The 21,724-nt window shown below is 40.8% G+C and overlaps 1 protein-coding gene across 3 annotated transcripts in view; it reads left to right on the top strand.

The window, feature by feature from the left end:
- zeb1a (zinc finger E-box binding homeobox 1a) overlaps window positions 1-21,724 on the top strand; it is a 95,525-nt gene that overhangs the window by 57,763 nt on the left and 16,038 nt on the right. For all 3 annotated transcript variants that reach the window (XM_031286223.2, XM_036004975.1, XM_036004974.1), the window contains exons 2-5: window positions 411-593; window positions 17,767-17,919; window positions 19,530-19,732; window positions 21,234-21,363. In XM_031286223.2, the coding sequence (XP_031142083.1) occupies window positions 411-593; window positions 17,767-17,919; window positions 19,530-19,732; window positions 21,234-21,363 (669 nt within the window). The remainder of the gene's footprint in view (window positions 1-410; window positions 594-17,766; window positions 17,920-19,529; window positions 19,733-21,233; window positions 21,364-21,724) is intronic.

The following is a 21,724-nucleotide window of genomic DNA, read 5'->3' as shown; positions in this document are numbered from 1 at the left end:
GACTGTTAGAAAACAGCACAATTAAGCAGTACAAGTTTTTCACTCTGTAAATATAGAGCAACTCTGGGTCCAGACTTTGGACTTAAACGTGGCTGGAGCATCTGTTATTTTCCTCAAACTGCTTTCTGCCATCCCGTTGAAAACCTCTTCCTCTTCGGCTCGTTAACTTCTGTTCAAGTTTCCCTCGTTCATGTGTTGAGCGCCAGCTCGAGGAGCCACGAAGTAGCCACGCTGGGAGCAGGGAAATCTATTTAGAGTGCCCTATTTTATTCATTAGAATATCAATATTTGGCGCCACCTTATCGATTCTCGTACTGCACGAAGGACAACGATATATTGCCATATCGATACTTTGTCCCACCCGTATTACATGTTAGATCATCTTCCATCTCTGTGTCTTTTCTCTGCAGTGACAGACTTCAACAATGGCTTGGAGGCCAGTTCAGACTCAGACGACGAGGACAAGCTACACATTGTGGAGGAGGACAGTCTGCAGGAGCCCGAGGTCGCCAACACTGATGGGACCAAAATGGAGGACAGCCATGGCGCCACGACAAGCCCAGTATTACCCTACAACGGCTCCTTAAACGGAGGTAAGACGCCATTGTATTTTTGTCAGTATCAGTACCGAGGTTTTTCTTTCCAGCCTTCTGTGCAATGTTTTTTGTTAAGGTAAATGTAGGTCAGACAGTCCCCTGGCTTTAGACTGGACTTTAAAGATTGATCTTCATTATATCTGTTAATCCCGGGAAGGTTGCTGAGCATGTTTGCTCTCTCTCACACACATTCTCGGCTAGGAGCGGCCCAGTATACCCACAGGCTTACCCAAGCTGTCAGCACACAGCTCTGCTGCAGTACTTGAGAGACAAGTTCAACTTTCACACACCCGCTGCGCCTTGGTAGTCGTAGTTCAGGGAGTGTTGTTCACGTTAATATGGAGCTAGAACAGTGACCGTAACCTGTGGTATTGAAAATAAAAATTGGCATTGAAACAACAAGTATTGGCACTGAAAAATGTTGAACTGAAATATAAAACAAACAACAGAAAGTTATAATCTCACAATGCTATTATTTTATTTCACTTTGAAATTTGTTTGCATTATGATAGGTTTTTCAATGTCAATCTACATTTTTTCTTGATGTCTGTCTTTTTTCAGTTTTTTTTACGCTGTCAGGATTTTTAAAATGTCACTGGTTTTCAGTTTCAACTTTCTGTCACCGTTTTGGCGTAGAGAGGAGGGGCTTGAGGGGAGGGACAAAGAGGGTGCGGTTTACGGGTAATTTGCATACTGGCGAGAGACTGCACCTCCACAGGAATCCTCACAGATGTGTTATTACCCATATCTGCAATGGCTTCTACAAGTTTACCTGGAACCTCCAAATCTCAAGTAAGTCTGTTTATCTCTGCCATTTTGTTTTGTATAAAAGCAAGCTGGTTTAGTGTTAACTTTTAATGTAAGCTGTGCTGTTTCGGTAGAAGTTAGCACACGTCAGCTAACCTGTGGCTAAATGTAGCTAAGTCTCCCACCGGGGATGTCAATCTGTCTTCTATAATCTAGTATTTATAGTAACAGTAATTCCTGTCCTTTAGGCCTAGTCCTAAGGCTAGTGTTATTTCTGGTGACACTGCCACGGAACGCCCCGCCCCCATAACTTTCCTCCAATCACAAGTATAGCTGCTGACTGACAGGTATCTAGGCAAATCACACACCAACAGGCATAACGCGTTCACTGACATCTCCTAAACCTGGGAAAACACAGTTACTGACAAACTGCCTTAGCTGAACATAACAGTTAACATTATCATGTAAACCAGTCGAGTACAATATTTTTTAGCTGTTTAACTGATAAGGTCATCGATCGGCTGAAGGAGAAATCCGGCGCAAATTAGCTTATAAAGCTAGTCGTCGGGGCACTGGTAAAGTAAAAAGAAATCGCTATTTCTATACCACTAACAAGGCTCAAAATAGCGACGACGAACGCTGGGCTTGAGCTATGTTACTGGTTACTGGTTGCACGGCGTTCGTCGTTCAACTGGTCATGACTGTTGTCCCAAGATGGCGCCCGCATGAATGGTACAGTCTTTATAAACTCTTTTAAATAAACTGTCTGTACACTTACAAAGTTCTCAATGTTTCGGTTTACATGTAGGGACCCTCATTATGCTACCATGGAAGTGTGGTGCTATTTTGAGCCTTGTTAGTGGTTTAGAAAGTGATTTCTTTTTACTTTACCAGTGCTCCGACGACTAGCTTTATAAGCTAATTAGCAGCTTGCGATAAAACTGGTCACATTCGATTAGCATGAAAACATATCCCAGAGAACAGTCGACTCGGTACAAATGTGTTATTAACCCCTAGGTTCATTTTGCACCGGATTTCTCCTTTAATGGTTTACTTGGACATCAATGTATAAACTTGCCTGTAAACAAAAACAAGTATTTCTGTGGTGTTTCTGGCTTAAAGTCATAACTTTTACATTTCTCAAGTTGTGTATAGTTAAAGACCCTGGGGGGCCATTTATGGAGAGACTGCTGAGAAGGCTTCAGGAAGTTCTGCAACGTCAGCCTGTGGATTTTGACTATTTACACTTGTACTGTTTTAAGTCATGAAATGGGACTTGTACATATGCATTATTGCATTTAATTAGTTATGGAATATAGAGTCAAATTCTTACTTTAATATATGCATTTGTTATTCATTGAAACAGTACAGCTTTAACTGTTTTGCTGGAGTCCATGTACTGTAAATGCATGTCATTTTAAAAACTGTTTAGGATTAAAATCAGTACTCCATATAATGTAAAGTGGTATGTGTTACGTGTGAAACTAAAGTTGAACCCAAGTGCAGACAACAACGCAGAGTCAAATGAAAGGTTAACAGGTTTATTACAATTGTCCAAGTTCAGGAATGCAACCGGGAATAAGCAAAGTCCAAATTCAATGATTGATTCCAGATCCAGGGTACAGAGCGGGAGTGGTACCGTAATGTCCAAGTGTCATGAGTGTGTGTAGAGAGCAGGAATGGTGGATGGCAGGAGTGAAGTGGCAGCAGGAGTCCGGTTCCAAGAACTGAGGCAAAAAGAGAACAAATCAGAGCGAGCAAAACACAGACACAAAGAGTTAAATACAAACAGATAAATCACTGGATGGATGGTAAAATTACTCCACTGGCAGACTCTGTCACTCTGTCATGGTCCCCCTCCAAGAAAAATCTTGCATATCCTGTAATTGACAAGTAATGTTAAAAGACTCTGCAGTTGCTTTTAGAATACTTCACTAAACAATTACTTTTTTTTTTAATTAAATGCACACTTTAGGTGTGCATTTAATTTACATTTAAAAGACTAGGCTTGGACCCAAATGCAGTGAGGATTTATTAAAACAAAAAGAGTCTTACACAAAGTGTCCTCAGGAAGGTAGCCAGGCTGGAACAATCGAAAAACAGAATCCACAAAAACACAGAGAAAAATCCAACAGGAAACACGGCAAAAGAATGAACGGGAAACAGAATGAAATGATCCGACAAAGACAGAACAGGGGTTCTGTCTTTGTCTCTTGTCGGATCATTTCATGCTAGTTTAGTCCCTACTAAATACACAGGTAACGAGGACTAATGAGAGGCAGGTGACACAACAGGTGGAACAATCAAAAAAAGGTGGGAAACAAACAAAGACAGGAAGTAAACTAGACAAGACAAGGGAGACAAGACAGACTACAAAATAAAACAGGAAACAGAACATAACAGAAAAACAAGACTACAACAATAAGACAGAACAAAATACCAAAACCTGACAAAAAGTTTCGAGCCAGTTGGACAATGTACACTCAAGTTACAGCCACTTCCTGTTTTGATGGCGAAACGCACAAAATGGCCGCCACGGCAACGCCCTATGACGAAAAGTTTTTCTTTTAACAACTTTTCATCTTTAATGTCTTAAGATGGCACAGACCGAATTTGAAGTTGATCGGATGAAATCTCTAGGAGGAGTTCGTTAAAGTACGACATGTGGAAATGGCCAAAATCGCACTAATTTCGAACTTTGAAATCAAAATGGCGGACTTCCTGTTGGGTTTAGGGTATGGCTCCAATGACGTTTTTTGTACATCTTGACATGTTACATAACTGTACCAAGTTTCGTGAGTCTAAGTTAAACGCACTGCAGGGGCTAAATTTTTTTAACTTTGTAGGGGACGCTAGCGAGCCATTTTTGCGCGCCTATTCCCGAAACCCCTAAAATACATACATTTTCACCAGACTTGATGCGACTGCCAAATTTGGTGAGTTTTTGAATATGTTAAGCCCCTCAAAAAGCCAATTCATTTGCCATAATAATAATTCCTTCAGTTTCAATAGGGCCTTCGCCGCTGTCGGCACTCGGGCCCTAAAAAGGTTTAATTGAACATTTTTAAGCTGCACAGGGTCCTGGAGAAGTCTGGGAAAGTGTCAAGGTCCCTCTGGAGGCGTAGTACAAATACATAGTGGGTACAAAATAAATGCAGATTGTTGGAGGGATCTAGCAGGGAATCCTCTTAAAGACTGACACATCACGGCACAAGCACTCCACCCTACAAGATAAATACCAAAACTTAAACAGTACACTGTTAATATCACTTTAAACCCCCAAATGGGCTAGCTGATGTGGTATTAGGTAGTGTTAGCACTTGTTCAGCTAACCTCTGCCAAAACAGCACAGCTTACATTAAAAGTTAACCGTAAACCAGCCCGCTTCTATGTGAAAAAGAATTGCAGAGATAAACAGACTTACTTGAGATTTGGAGGTTCCAGGTGAACTTGTGGAAGCCATTGCAGATATGGGTAATAACACATCTGTGAGGATTCCTGTGGAGGTGCGGTCTCTTGCCAGTATGCAAATTATATGCAAATTACTTGTAAACCACGCCCTCTTTGTCCCTCCCCTCAAGCCCCTCCTCTCATCATAATGCCAAAAAATGTCATATTGAAATAATATAATAGGATTGTGAGATTATAACTTTTTGATGTTTGTGTTTTATATTTCAGTTCAACATTTTTCAGTGACAATATTTGTTGTTTCAATGTCATTTTTATTTTCAATACCACAGGTCTGTCACTGTTCTGGCTCCATACCGTTAAAGGCAGGGTTGGTAATGTTGAGGAGCTAACAAATTTGAAAGTAGCATCTCCTCGGGGCTCTGTCTAAGACCTCCCCCTGCCCTCGGGGCTCCACCCACACACAGGCATGCTTTAGCATCACTGCGTCGCTGCTTCGGAGCGGAGAAAGGACCACAATTTAGAAAAAAATTACTACTGTTAGCAATGCAGTAGCGCTGCTCCATTATGGAAAAAATCATAATCACAAATTATTTTGGTCAATATTGAAATCACGATTACTCATTATCTTTCGGAAAGATGTCGCAAGTACTGAACTTAACAATGAAACAGTTAAATCAACAGTGAAAACACCTTGAACTGTGAAATTTACCCTAAATACTTTTCCCGTTTGAACTTTTTTTTTTCCATTCAGAACAAGACAAGTTTCCTTGCTAAACGTAATGTGCAAAATAATAGTTTTTCTTGATTACACTGTTTTTGTGATCACTACGAGCCAAAATAGCAATTCAAATTTGATTAATTGTACAGCCCTATAATGAGGCGACGATGCGCATTATGCATACTTAGGATGCCTATTAACAACAGGCGAAGGGACTGCTAATCAAAACTAGCTTTTAAGCTAACTCCGGCTCATGATACATGCATTTACATTTATTTTATTCTAAAGACTGTTTAAAAAAAATAAAATAAGCATTGCGCTCAGGCTCGTACACAGGAGAGTACACGCTGAGGCAAGCAGGCATTTCATTGGTTCTTTCCAAGCGGACGGCGAGGCAGTGATTGGTGGGCATTTTTACCGGATTACAGCAGCTACAGATGACACATCTTTTTCGCTCCTTTTTCAGAGCCCATAAGTAATTTATTGCTGTCGAGTTGTAAAGATCATTTCAAACAATATGTAAAAAAATTTTGCAGAGTTGAATCAACAGTACTGAACTCCTTTATCACTGTTTCTGTGACATTCTGGACTATAATCCAAACGGACAGTGATAGCCAATAATGTGCACAAAAATGTCTATAGGGCTTGCATGTGTAATTTATCTTCAACACTGCTGTAAATAAACTTTAAAGGTACATTAATATAATGGTGTGAGTCAGCTCAGTGTATGGTAGTACTATCATCTTCATATGCTCATGCGTGGACTCTTGTGTTTCAGTGGATACATTAGAACAGGTGATGAGATTATCCACGCAACTGTTGTTAAATGGAACCAAATCCGGACAGAAGCACACTTGATGTTCACTGTGGTGGGTGTGCATTATTGAGAAACGGTGCTACATTAGCTAAAGTCCATTTACAGTGCAGTTTTTGTAAGTCCCTGCCTCCTAATTGAGTAATGGGATGGCAAGAGGCCACCAGGATTAAAAAGCACGAGTCAGCAGAACACGATCACAGCCTCGGCGTGGTGCGTGATATTTTCCGATCAACAGAGAAGTGAAGAGTGATCACAAGGCCGAGAATTAGAGCATTCGATGGAGGGAATGCAGACAGAGAAACAGAACATTAAAAACATAAAACAACTAAAGCAGCAAATAGTTCCCAAAGTCAACCACAATCCTAGATACATCAGGCAAATCATCTAAAGCCAGATGAAAACGAACAGAGCAAACTGGAATTGCTGCAGCTAATGCCCATAGCTCCCAGTTAGCTAAAACGGCAGTTTTGGGTGCATATTCTAAAGAGTGCCTTTGTGCCTCTTAACAGACACAAAATGCAATTATAATGTCTGTGCAACATGAACAGGGCTCTTACGTGACAACAAGATGTGTTTTCAACTCAGACATCCTGCCGCTAGCTGCCATCTGCTAGCTGCCGTCCGGGAGTGTGTTCAGCCAGGCTTCTGTGGTAATAATCACGAATCAGTTTCGTGTGTATTTGTAGCTCATCTACTGTGTGTGACATCGATCTGGCGTTGGTGAGTAGGAGTCTTGGCAGTGGCGTTTTGTGTGGTAGTTTCCTTAGCCGGGCTAGCAGGCACGACCGGCACCCTTGCTTCTCCTTCCTCCCCGCCTTCCTCGCCTGCCGCGGCCGACAACAATACAACGAGTGCCCGCTTGTCTGGTGGATCTCCTCCAGAGGACAGGTCATGCCTTGGCGGCGAGAAATTATAGTTTATTTCCCCTTCAAAAATAGGTAATTGAGCACTGTAGTGGTTATGACCATATCAGTGACTATGTAACTACATGGAAATGTGATAAATGATGTCTGTGGCTTGCACAGTAATAGCGTTACTGAAGGCTAGCTGTAGCTCGCGCTTGGAGCAGCTGCTTCATCTGCCAGTTGTCTGTCTCGTTCTTTCCAACTCTTGTGAGGCTAGTTGTTCGTCTGTATACTCGGGTTTGAATAAATAAGGATGACCATCAAACTCAAAAGCCTCTTCCATGTGTTCAGTATCTTCTATATTCTCCATAGTTACGTTACTCCAAGCTTCTTCCCTTGTGAACACCTCCGCTTTTCACTCTTCACACACTACACTCCAATCTGCACACTGCTGTTTATCTTTTCCTGCTACAACTGAATTCCCACGGGACTTCAGCTGCATTAGCTGCAGCAACTCCAGTTTGCTAGGACCAATTCTGTTGTTTTTTTTGCTATCAACAGTACTCATAAATTTATAGCAATCAAGATTAACATAAAAATTGCCCGGAGTTCTCCTTTAAACACCTTTTTTTCCCAGTTCAGTTCTGACCTCTGGAACGGACAGCAAGAAAAGATCCTAAGACCAAAATCTTTTTCGTGCTGTCTGTTCCAAAGGCTCTGGCAAAGGGTCAGGCTTTTTACTGTTTGACTTAAATCTTTGATTTTAAACTGTTATCAAGATTGTATTAACTTCTTTGCTGCTGCTGCAATGTCTGAGCTCTGTAAACACACCCTTTGTTATACCTTTTACACCCATGACAGAAAATAATGAACCCAACAGGTTTAAAAACCGAGCAGAGGTAGTAGTAGTTATCTGGGTCAGCTGTCTGTGTGAAAGACTCAACTGCTTTTTTTTTCCAGTTTTTATTGTTTGGTATGACAGTGGTATAAGAGGCAACCAGTTCCTGCTCTGCTACACACAGCATGCAGCACAATGCAAATACAAGAGATGCTTGGATGAGATTACTGAGCCACAGATGAAAAGTGATGAAAATCAGAATGAAAGTGTAATCCAGTCAGAGCTTTTAAACAGAGAAGTGAAGCATGTAGAATACTAGTTAGTTTTAGTACATTAGTATTGATGTTTCTGTTATGGTGGACAGACTTTGTATTGTGCAACCTGCAAGAGGTTTCTATCATTTTTATTATTATTTTAGCCTTTGTATGTAACTTTTTTTCGAAAGCAGCGGTCAATGATCGCACTGGGAGTCTACCAAGCTGCCAATTCAGAGTTTATGTGACTAAAGATTAGGGGTGGGAAAAAAATGTATACAGTATTTTTCAGTCCACTAGATGGTGCAATTGAGTTTTTTCAACAGATGTTGATAAAGTTTTCCTTTGGGTACATCATTTGTTGAAAGTCGAATAAAGGTAATAAATTGTTGTTCAAAATCGCAATAATATTGTACCGCGAGATAAGTATCGTGATGATATTGTATCGTGGGAACTCTGGTGATTCCCACCCCTACTTAAGATAAGCCTGCATCAAATTTCAGACAATCACAGACATTGAGGACAGAATTCACAACGTTTAGTAACCAACCAATCAGAATGCAGCATGAAATGATGCAGAATGCACGGTCTGAATGCAGCAGTGCTAGTATTTTTTTTAATCCTGTTTAGTGTTTACATGTTAGGGCTGCTGGAGGATTCACCAGGTATTCATCGCTGTAGGATTCACCAGGTATTCATCTCTAAATCTGAAATGCCTAAAAATGGAGATTGCACAGTCTGACACAGATTGCAACCAAGATTTGATTAGACGCATCTCGCAGTGTGAACCTGCAGTATCACTGTTTTCACACAGCGTATAGGGGTGTATTCTTTGCCGTTGCTGATTGATTTGACTGTGTAGATGGACCTGCTCCCTCTTTGATCAGATTGTTTCAATCCTCCTCTCCGCCTGTCGCACAGCCAGATGTTGTGCTCTCATCTCTTCTCTGTCTTTCTGTACAACACTACATCCTAAAGGCTAATTGGCCTACAACACACACACACACACACACACACTCTCTCTCTCTCTCTCTCTCTCTCTCTCTCTCTCTCTCTCTCTCTCTCTTTCACACACACACACACACACACACACACACACTCACACATGCATCCTTACTCTTCTGAATTGAATACCCCCCTGTCCATCCATCTCATCTCTCTTCATCACTTCTTGTCATCTCTGTCCTCAGACTGGTGTCTCTGTTCAAAATGAATGACTCAGTTTTCCCCAAATCAGTGCCTGCCTAACTATGAAGATATATTGCATACATATCACCCAAATGTAAGGTATTACAAATATATAATAAAAAAAGCATAGAACATAGTCTTTATGTGCCACATATTCAGTAATGTTGTCTTCACATATCCCCCTTTTATATCTATTGCAACAACTTTTGAGTGCAGCTAACAATTATTTGAAGGATTGATTAATCTGCTAATAATTTTCTCAATTAATTGATCAATTATTTAGTATATATCAGAAAATTGTGAAAAAACAGTCTATATGTAAAATGCCCATCACAATTTCCTAAGCCCAATGTGATGGGTCTTGTTTTGTCTAAAACCCACAAATATTCAGCTATCACATAAGACAAAGGAAAGCAGCAAAACTTTAAGAGAAGGATATTTGGCATATGTTGCTTGAAAAATTACTTTGAGAGATAATCGATTAACATTAACAACAACTCATAATTTCAGGTCTACTTTTGAGTTCATATGATTACTCCAAGACAGGAATGTTAAGTGAGATATACTAGTGAAATAACATTTTAATGGGTTTCCTCATTAGCACTGCTGGGACTGTGTTTGACTGTGGGGAGTTGAGTCAGCTAAACTGCTTCTTGTTTGTCTGTGCAGACATGTTTTATTTCCACTGCATGTCAACTTGTAGATGAACACAGTAGAGGTTTATTCATGCAGGATGCAACACGGCTGCTTCTTTTAAACTCATCAATCAATTTCCTGCTGTCCTTCCTCTTATTCTGCCCATTTATAGTTTCAGAAGTTTCACCAGCTGCAGGAAGTGCAGACAGAAAGACTCTTTTGGATCTTGTGTCACTTCCAGACAGCTTGAGAAGGCTTTTTAAAACTCTTACATTTACATTTAAACCTCCAGATAACCTATAGAGAGGATCATTCAGCAACACTCTCAAACACACACAACACGAACCAAACAACAAAACTACCGCAAGATTGAATAAGCAGAGGCAGAACCAAGTTTGCATTCAATAGCAGAGGCTGATTGGCTTGTGTTAACACCGCCTCTCAATGCCCTATTAATCCTTGATTCCCTGAAAACAGCTCAGCCCTATGCAAGCATCTGCCTTCAGTCAGCCAAGCAGGAAATACTAAAACCATGGAGACGGCGAGAATGTGACACCGAGAGATATTGCTCTCAAGGCTTGTTTCATTGTTTCTGAATAAAGCCTTACATGGTGTGAGCAGTGTTCATGAGTGCTACTCGCTCTCTCTTTCACTTTGTGTCTCTCCCTCCCTCAGCTCTCTCTTTTCTCCTCTGTGTACTTGCTATTTTTCTACAGTCCCTGGTCTCTTTTCATCTCTTTGTGTTCTTCCAGCTTGCCTTCTTTGCCTTTGTTTCCCCTGTTTTCCTCTCCTCTTCTGCTCGTTTTCTTCTTCTCCTCCGAATCCAGCTACAGATATTGTATGAAAGCCTCTCTTCACTGTTTGAAGTGATCGGTGACACTCCGACTTTGGATATTATTATCCATTAATGAGCCCACAGAGGGTATGCTGAGCGTACTGTTGTTCAGTAAACCTCGACATCAGCATCACTTTTTTTGGACGAACTAACTTTAGGCCTCATCCTCTCTTTGCTCGAGCAGGTAGGGCAGTGCATACAGCCGTGAATATCAGAGTCTGACATGAGCATGACTGCAGACTATAGTTGATAATAACCATAAATGATAGTACAGAAATGCATTTGTTTGAAGTAACATGAGAAACAGTTTCCCTATTATATTCATTTTTCCAGCTGTAAAATGTCCTGCTCAGAACATATCATAGTCACAATTCATAGAAATCAAATTTAAGGGAACCTAACATTAATATTGGCTGATATATTGTAAACTAGAGCTGTCAGTCTTCCTCTATTATACCATTAGAATTTAATTTATTTATTTTTTATATTTAAATAATATTCAAATATTAAATGCTCAAATGCAGCCCGTTATAAATATGTACTACACTACTCAGGCTTATGCATTGTCAATGCCACTATAAGCATGTGGTTGTTGTTACACGTTCTGTCCACTAGAGGGACTACCAACATCAGCCTGGCCTTGAAGAGGATCTACGTCATGGCGCATTGCATTTCTGGCACGCCGCTCTCTGTTTACATTATTTTCCACCATGCAAACAGCGACAAATAAATCAGCAGAGAACTCTGTAATGAAACATTATATAACAAGTGTATTGAAGCAGCTCTGTTGTAAAGGCTAACGTTGCTAGGTTAGCACGATGACATGATGTTAGAAAGCACAGCCGAAACAATTTGTCATAAACTAAATAACAATAGTGTTAGCCACGATGCTAACGGCATTGATAACAAAGCCAAACAGGCTGTGCCCGGCCGGGCTCCGTGGCAAACCCGGCCACCAGACGCTCGCTGACGAGCCCTCCATCTGGGCCTGGCTCCAGACGGGGGCCCTAGGCGAGTAAAAAATCCTTGAGCAAAATGACTTGACTCGAAGCTTCGTTTAATCAATGTTACCAACATTGTATCGCTCACAGTGTTTCCGCACGGATGATTATTACTGCCGCACACCGGTCTGGCGCTGCTGTCGAAACATGCCATAAAGACTGACGGTGGAGATTACAAAATGAAGAAAGAGCGTAAATAGTGAGGGACTACGAGAAGAGACACGCTGGAGAAAACGACAGAAAGTGTCCAAACTTTGGAATCAGTTCAAATGTAATTAAAACGAAAACTCTGTACAATGTGTCTACTGCAAAATCGAACTAGCTTACCACAATGATAGCACGACGTCAATGCTTCAGCATCTCAAAAGAAAACATTGAGTCTAACTTAATCATCCGTTCCACGAAGCGGACCCGACAAAAGTAAATCACAGAGTCTGTGAAACTACACCAAACACAACAACTACCAAAAACAAAGACAAGAAAATATGTAGTGGTGGCCACAATTTGATCTAAAGAGCCGGCTTGTTGACTATCCCTTTGGAAAAACAGCCGAACAAAGCCGAGAAACAGAGGAATACAACTTTATTTTCTGATTGTTTCATGGTGGTAACATTCTAAAGCAGAAATAAACATATCCACACCTCCGCACAACCCTGTGGGAAGATGCTGCATTGCCAGATTTTGTGTGAATGTCGAGCTTCATCCTGTCGCTGCATGTGTGTGACAGCACACAGCAGTACAAACCCTGTGAGCTGTTATTGGCTGGGGGTTACACACCCGCGTATGGCCCAAAGACTATGGTTGACACCCAGAAACGTCCAAAACAGCGATATAAGAAAATACAGCAGAGGGCAGGGCCTTTGCAGATACAGACAGCACCACACACTTCTATTGGGTCATAAGTGATAATTGAGAGGGATTACTTTTGTATGAGTCTATAAATAGTTTGTTAGGAAAATGCTGCTTAGTATACCTTAAAGTAATTGAGCACCGGCACAAGAGTGTACGATAATGTATCTGACTTGAGTCATGCATTCCTGGAATTACCTGTTGTTTTACAGCTGCACCTGCAGTAGAAACCAGCCTGCTCACTCTTTTAGAAAAACATTAACAAACCAGGAAGGAGTAATGTCTTTAGTGTGTGTGACGGTCTTGGAGGGAAGTCATGGAAAAGTCATGAAATGTTGCAGCGCTGCTGAGCCACATTGGAACCCTTAAAGGCTTTGCATGATATTTTTGGATTGTCTGACTTTCGCCCCTTTCTTTCCTCCCCGTCTGAGAGGAGAAAGTAGGGAGAGAAGTTGGTGTTGAATTGGTCCTCTGGTGAGATATTAGTGTCTGCTACTCCCCCTGCAGTTTGGCCCGCACTGCAGTTCCAATCCATCCTGCCTTATAAATTCACCACGGACTCACAGTGACAGGTTCTGGCAAGGTACACCAGTGCAGTGCTCTGTGTATGTGTGTGTCTTCAATGTGCTTGTGAATAACTCTGAGTGTGTGAGCTTGTTTGTGCAAATGTGTCCCATTCAGTGTGTGTGTCACATGATTTCCTGTTTTCATTCCATTCTGATATCCCACATGTGTGTTGCAGGGTCCTGTTCGTCATTACTGAGTGGCATTTTGTGAGGCATTAAGTGTAATTGTAGAGTGCGGTGGGAAAATATGCAGAGAGGTGTATCAAGAGCAGGGGGTGGGGGGGTGGTTGGGAGTCATGGAGGGAAATACAGGGTGGGTCACGAAAAGGGTGAAAGAGTGATGAAGGAAAGTGAAGTTAGCAGGAAGGTGGAGGACAAGAGGAGGATAAGTAGAGAAAGGAAGTGACAGATAAGTAAGGTGAGGGGGAGAAAAAAGTTAGTAAGAGAAAGAGGGATGAGTAAAGAGAGAAAGGAGCATGATGAACGTTAGATGAGTGGGTCTCTGAGGGGGAAAGAGAGACTTGAAAAGCTTGTGGATGAGATCATGGGAAGCAGAGATCTGTGTGCTTAAAATGAGGCTTAACGTTGCTCGGCCTGGTCCCGCCCCCCTTTATGAACACACACACAGACACACACACACACACACACACACACACTGCACCTGTCCCTGATGAAGCTCAGCAGGAAGAGGTGTGGCCTTTGGCAGCGGTCCTGCCTGCATTTAAAAGGCTTGATCTCCATGGCAACGGTGGTCGCAGTTTCACCTCACTGCTTGTTTCTTATCAATGTTTTTACACACCGAAAGTGAGGTAACGTCTCTGCCCCAGATACTAGTACAAAGCAGGGCAGCAGACACCATCCACTACATGTGATGAAATACTTTTCTAACCAATGAGTAACAGATGCCCATTACTTATACAGGACCTTTCAAAATAAGGTGTTTTACATAGGCCAAGCAGGAGTAAAACATGTTGAGTCTATAAGAAGAGAATAAAGACAGCAAACCAGAATGTCTATTTAATTTAGGGAGGGGAGTACTTTTTAGGGCCCAAGCACCGACAGTGGCGAAGGCCCTATTGAAACTGAAGGAATTATTCTTTTTCCTTCGTCCGGCAAATTAATTGCCTTTTTGAGAGGCTTCAACATACTCAAAAAGTCCCCAAAATTGGCGGTCGCGTCAGGCCTGGTGAAAATTTACATATTTTAAGGGTTTCGGGAATAGGCGCAAAAAAATGGCTCGCTAGCGCCCCCTACAAAATTAAAAGAATTGAGCCCCTGCAGTACGTTTAACGTAGACTAATGAAACGTGGTACACATATTAGCATGTCAAGACATACAAAAAATCTCATTAGAGCCATACCCTTAACGCAACAGGAATTCCGCCATTTTCAATTGAAAGTTGTGTAAAAGTAGTGTGATTTTGGCCATTTTCACATGTCGTACTTTAACGAACTCCTCCTAGAGATTTCATCCGATCGACTTCAAATTTGGTCTGTGCCATCTTAAGACCTTAAAGATGAAAAGTTATTAAAAGACGAACTTTTCGTCATAGGGCATGGCCGTTTTGTGCGTTTTGCCATCGAAACAGGAAGTGGGTGTAACTTGAGTGTACATTGTCCAATTGGCTCGAAACTTTTCAGGATTCTAAGAGTCCAACCCTGAGGACATCTAAAGGCCGATTTTGACTCAAAGTTTTAGCGCCCCCTAGTGGCAACAGGAAGTAGGCCTAAAAGTCAAGGTGCTATACTTTAACAAACTACTCTGAGAGATTTCATCCAATCAACTTCAAATTCAGTCTGTGTCATCTAAGACCTTAACGATAAGAAGTTATTAAAAGCAAAACTTTTCGTCCAACTGTGTGGGCTTGGCGTGGCGGACATTTTGAGCATTTATCGATGAACGAAGAAGTTGGTGTAACTTGAGTGTACGTTGTCCAATTTGGCCGAAATTTCTCACATTTGACAAGGGTCCAGGCCTGAGGACATCTATAAGCCAAAATTGACTTTTGGTCATAGCGCCCCCCGCTGGCAAAAGGAAATAAGCCTTATATGACAAACATCATCCGATTTACATGAAACTTATAATGTGTGGTCTACATGTGAGCTGAGCCGCCCCCTATACTTTAACCACGCCCACTTATTCAGACCACGACCCCTTTCATAACATTTGAACCGTTTAAGGTAGAGTCTTGTGTGAGGTGTCATTGAACTCAGCAGAGAGTTCCTTCTTCATTGGTGATGGTTTGGCCCGCCCCCTATGATTAAGCCACACCCCTTTCATAACATTTGAACCGTTTAAGGTAGACCCTTGTGTGAGGTATCATTGAACTCAGCAGGCAGTTCCCTTTTCATTGGTGACGATTTGCGGTGTCTGAGTGCCGTGCAAATGGAGCGGCGTCCACCAGTAACCCCGACGTGCAAGGAGGTGCAAGGGCCCGTCCAACGCTGCTTGTTCTTTTTATTTCTTCTTTTGAGGAGAGCTTCTTGGGAATGCTAAATTAATTTCGGTGTAAACTGACAATAAAGTTGTATCTTATCGTAATGTCATGACAAGTTATAATCAGAATCAGAATCAGAAATACTTTAATAATCCCAGGGGGAAATTATTTTAATTAATTATTATTAATTATTATAACAGCAAATTCCAGCCTTTATGTCAGACTTGTTTACATCTTATTGCACACTGTGTCATTCAGCTTGTGGTGGGCGATAATAACCACTTTAATAACTTTTTTATATGAGTTTGTTTGTGAGCATATGCATTCATGTCAGTGTGTGTCAATATGTCTCCCACTTGAGGTTATTTTGAGTGTTGTGTTTAATGAGAGGCAGGATAAAGAGCAGACTGACTGTCATACCACTGTTACATCCCAGGGTCACTTTCCTCTAAAGTGCCACATTAGAATCAAGTCCAGCCGTCTAAGTATTCCTCGTAAGGCTCATTGTAGTGTCAGGGAAACACACACTGTCTCTTTTTCAGCAAACCAACTGTTCCACTTTAACTCAAACATCATCAGCACACTTCATCAGGACAGTTCAGCTGATTAGATAAGCTGGCTGTAACTGGATACAAGTAATCCATTAAAGATGGTTTCATTCCTGAAGTGCTATTTGGAAAGAAAACATTAATATTATATATAATATAATTAAAAACACAATATCAGCAGAAAGTAAGTTTTTTTTTAGCAAATATCGTGCCACAGGTCATGGCTTTCTACACAGTACAGCTATTAACATGAACGGCAGCTTTGTTATTTTCTTTTAACCTTAGCCAATTTAGTAATTTTGCACTTGAAAAAAGGTCAGTGGTACAAGGCAAACTGGGGGATATTTTCTTGTGTGGTTTTGAAAATGTTAGACTTTGGTTTTATACAGAAATGGGTTTTAGAAGTGTCATTTTAAGTAATTTTTTGTCATAGTGTTAGTTGATGTTCCTTTCACCGTTCTCATCTCATCCTTTAGACAGGCTTCAGCCTCTCCTGTAGGTGTGAAGAGTTTCAAATGTTTGGCCAATGTCTAGCTGCCAAAAACTTGTTGGGGATTTTCCTCTTTTGACTCCATCCTGTTTACTTCATCAGTATTTTCTCACTGTTGATGATATTAAACTGAGCTTTGTACCTTCAAAATAGGGCTGAACGATTAATTGCATTTGCGATAATATCGCGATATGTTAAAACGCGTTTTCCTAATCGCAAAGGCTGCGATTTGGTCACATGACTCGCGAGAGCAAATCAGTCTGCACTCCGCAGAGAAAGCATCAACTAGCATGCTAACGCTACACTGTACCTTGAGTTGATTTCTGTCATTCAAACAACTCTGAGTTGTAGTTTAAAACTTTTACAGCCATTTTAATAAAATGAAGGGTTTTATTCTGGTTCGAGTCCATACGTGCAGTTAATGGATACAGACACGCAGACCTGAAGGCTCGGTTGGCAACTATTAGCTAGCTCTGATAAGCGGTTAGCTCCGGTTAGCGGTTAGCTCCGTTATAAAGATATGGAGTGGAGGAGCTGCCACTGAGAGGGGTAACAACCAGACTCTGATAAATGACGTTCGGGGAGCTTTCACAGCAGCGTGGCCGCGGTGTTTCAACAGTTTTATTAGTACAGTTAATCCCATGGCAAGACCACCAGCAACTAGCTAACGCAACGATAGCCTCTCTGAACAAGTGCACACGGCAGCACGCAACTTCACGAGGGGGAGGGGCTGGAGGCAGCTCCTCTCTATGCACTGTAAAAAAAATACACTGTTATGCAGATCTGTGATCGCAGCAGAGAGAGTTTTGTAAATATTTATAGTATCTATAGTTGGATGGAGACTTTTTGTCACCGGTCAATAAGTCTGTCACCTTGCTCTCCTGTACGAATCCACTACTCAGATTTAAAACCTTGTTTGTGTGTGTGTGTGTGTGTGTGTGTGTGTGTGTGTGTGTGTGTGTGTGTGTGTGTGTGTGTGTGTGTTTTCAGTGAAGGAGGAGTATGTGTCAGAAGAGGAAGGGGAGGCTGACAAGGAACCTCTAGTGGAGGAGATCCTCCAGCAGGGAGACACAGCCGTCATCTATCCTGAAGCCCCTGAGGATGAGCAGAGTCCAGCAGAGACAGGAGGCGCTGATGAAAACGGTAACAATCACACAATAACATACACCACTGCTTACTCATTTCAGTGTCTGTGCTGTCAGTGTTCATTTTTGTATCCTGTTCTTCGTAATGCTGGAATCAAAAACCTTTGATGCTCACAAGCCATTATTTCTAGTTAAAGCCGCACTAAGCAATACTTCAATGTGATTAAACAATTGTCACATAACTGGAACTCAAAAAAGATATTTTATACTAATTCAGGTCCACTTTACAATTAAGCAAAGCGTCACATTTAAATTAGGACTGCGAGATATGAGGAAAATATCTAATTGTGATTATTTTGACTGATATTGCAATTGCGATATGATTCACGATATTGGAGGGAATGATCGTTCTTGTATTATTATTTTAATTTTCATTGAAAAATATATAAATAAAATTAAATAAAAATCATTATAGTGTAATTGTTGCGAGGATCTGTACCAAACAAAGACTTTTTCTTTAGTCTGTAGGATAGGATTTGTAGGCCAGAGCTCCCCCCCTGCGATTTGGACTAGCACTAGTCCATTTTGTGGTTTCAAAAGAATTGCGATTAATTGTGCAGCCCTAATTTAAATAACTAGTGAATAATAATATGTTTGACTTTATGTTTTTTATCCCTCAAATTGCATTATAATTTCACAATTTATGTTAAATAATACAAAATGTCAACTTCCTCCTGTTTATTGGAGGACTTAAACGAAGAGCTTGCAGCAGCTTGCTGTTTGTATCAGTTAACTTTGACTGTGTGGACACCGATGGAGAAGTGCTGGGCAATGCTGTGAGGGATATGAACCTGTAATAAAACTAGGGATTCCAGGCTTGAATGGGAGCAACAACACAAAACCCTAACACCCATTTAACCACTATCAATATTTTATATCATTATATGGGAAAGTCTGGCACTGCAACCAGAGAACACAGAGACTTTTGATTAGATTGAGTTTGCTGTGAGGGTTTTGATTTGATTTATTTCGCACATGTAAAAAAAAAAAAAAAAACAATGATACATTTAAGAGACATTAAGTAAAAAGGACAGGCAAAGGAAAGCCAGAAAACCCTCAAGGGGCTTGGCATGTTGGGTTCCCTAGAATAATTCAACAATATGTAGCATACAGTAAATAAAAGAATTAAAAAAAGCATGTAGTCTATGGAAAAGGGACAAAAGAAAGGAGCAATTAAATGAAGAGAGAAAATAAACAGTGAAGAAAAAGAGAAAAGGAAAAGTGATCGTAAAAAAAAGCTAAACGTTCAGCTTCATATAGCAAAGTCCAGACACTCCACTTTAGTATCAAGTGCTCTGCTAGCAGCTATTAAAGCCAAGGCTTAGGTTGAGGAAACCCAGGTCAAAGAAAATGAAGGACTTTAAGGACTAACATGAGGATACACAGCTAGCCAATCACAGCGGGAAGTGGGCGTGACTGTCGTATCGTCGGTTTCACAAAGTTACAGAAATGGCGGGACACAGCCCCACCTAATCAGATGTTGGACTGGAGAGGGAGGGCAGTGGAGGGGGGGGTCTGTTCGACCATCTGATGAGCACTTATGATGAAGCACAGTGGCAAATGAAAGCATCACCCTCCATGTACCTCTCCCTGCTGTCTCTGTCCCAGGCACACCAGATTCCTTCTCCCAGTTGCACACCTGCCCATACTGCTCACGGGGCTACAAGCGCAACGCCTCGCTGAAGGAGCACATCAAGTATCGCCACGAGACCAGCGAGGACAACTACAGCTGCTCGCACTGCAGCTACACATTCACGTACCGCTCACAGCTGGAGAGGCACATGAGCCACCACAGGGGCACAAGGGAGCAGGTAACACCAGAGGCATCCACTCTGTCCCAGGTTTTAAACCTGCTGTAGCATGTGTCTAGCACAGGATCATATCATTCCTGGTAATCAGTCACCCGTTTTACAAAACCTGTGGGTCCTGGAAAGAGTCTCAAATATTATATATATATATATATATACACAGTGGGGAGAACAAGTATTTGATACACTGCAGATTTTGCAGGTTTTCCTACTTACAAAGCATGTAGAGGTCTGTAATTTTTATCATAGGTACACTTCAACTGTGAGAGACGAAATCTAAAACAAATATCCAGAAAATCACATTGTATGATTTTTAAGTAATTCATTTGCATTTTATTGCATGACATAAGTAAGTAAGAAACCTGAAGGATCTGGAGAAGGTCTGTATGGAGGAGTGGGCCAAAATCCCTGCTGCAGTGTGTGCAAACCTGGTCAAGAACTACAGGAAACGTATGATCTCTGTAATTGCAAACAAAGGTTTCTGTACCAAATCTTAAGTTCTGCTTTTCTGATGTATCAAATACTTATGTCATGCAATAAAATGTAAATTAATTACTTAAAAATCATACAATGTGATTTTCTGGATTTTTGTTTTAGATACCGTCACTCACAGTTGAAGAGTACCTATGATAAAAAAATTATAGCCTTCTACATGCTTTGTAAGTGGGAAAACCTGCAAAGGCAGTGTATCAAATACTTGTTCTCCCCACTGTATATATATATATATATATCCTCATTTTTTTAATTAAGGCATTAAGATCAATTTCCAAAAGATGATTTTTTTATTCCTCTTTTTAGTCAACTTTATCATGGGTATGAATACTTATGAGCAGCACTGTATATATATTATCTGGTTTGAGTGCTGGGTTTATTTGTCTTTGGAAGTCTTATATTAAGGCTTGTTTCTTTGTTTTGGATTTTAATTCAGATTACTACAAACTAGTTTGTACAACTTGTATCAGCTTTACTAGACATACGGACCACATATTTGTCAGCAACATATTTCCTGTTGCCTGTTTTGCCAAATCCTTGTTAACTTCAGTTAGCTGTGTTTAACATGAAATTGGCTGGTTTTGTCTTGGCTTTCTCTTTAATTGTATTCTGGTGTTGTAAGTGCTGGTCACCTGACAAATGAATGGACTTTTGGGTCTGCTTTCATGCACTGTGATTCATTATTCATTCAAAATCAACATGCAACTTTGCAATCTGCAAATCCAGTCATAAACTAAAAGGTCTGCATAGATAATCAGTGTGCCTCTTGAACTTTGATCTTTCGTAAAACTGAAAAAAAGGAAATGTTTACTGTTTTTTTTTTTTTTTTTTGTAAAGGCCAAAGCTTTTACTCTGTTACATTTGATAATTCTCCTTTATGAATACTAAACAGCTCATGCAATAGAAAAATAAAGATGTCTTACTTATTTCTATTTCATGGACACATATGGCCTGCAGCTTCTTATTAGCTTCTTAGCTTCCGGTTCTTATTGACTACTTGTGTCTGTCTCAGCGTCACGTTACCCACCGGCCGACAGGTGGATCAGAAGGAAAAGGTGGAACCCGCAAGTTCATGTGTACCGAATGTTCCAAGGCCTTCAAATACAAGCACCACCTGAAGGAGCACCTGCGCATTCACAGTGGTGAGCTGTTGCTGCAGAAACCGCCCACTCTCACACATACACAGAGCCTGGCAGTCTAAGTGTTCAGAACTCAAGTCTTGCGCCGTTATTCATTATCTGTAATCGCTGTATTTGTGGTTGATTGATGGTCATTATCAAATCTACACACTCGTCACTAGTTCATTATAACTGTTAGTTTTGGTATGTGGATTTCAATGTTATTTATTCATGTGCATGAAAACATTAAAAAAAGTTTACCAAATGTTGGAAAAAGCTATTTCAAGGTGAGTATGTAACTTTTCCACATTAGAATGTCTAAAAACCAACTAGACCTTTATTACATATTTTGTTGAGTCGTGTATATAAGGTTGAGCATCATAGA

Source organism: Sander lucioperca, chromosome 9, assembly GCF_008315115.2.
Source record: "Sander lucioperca isolate FBNREF2018 chromosome 9, SLUC_FBN_1.2, whole genome shotgun sequence".
NCBI lineage: Eukaryota > Metazoa > Chordata > Actinopteri > Perciformes > Percidae > Sander > Sander lucioperca.
This window is presented reverse-complemented; position numbering and strand designations above follow the sequence as displayed.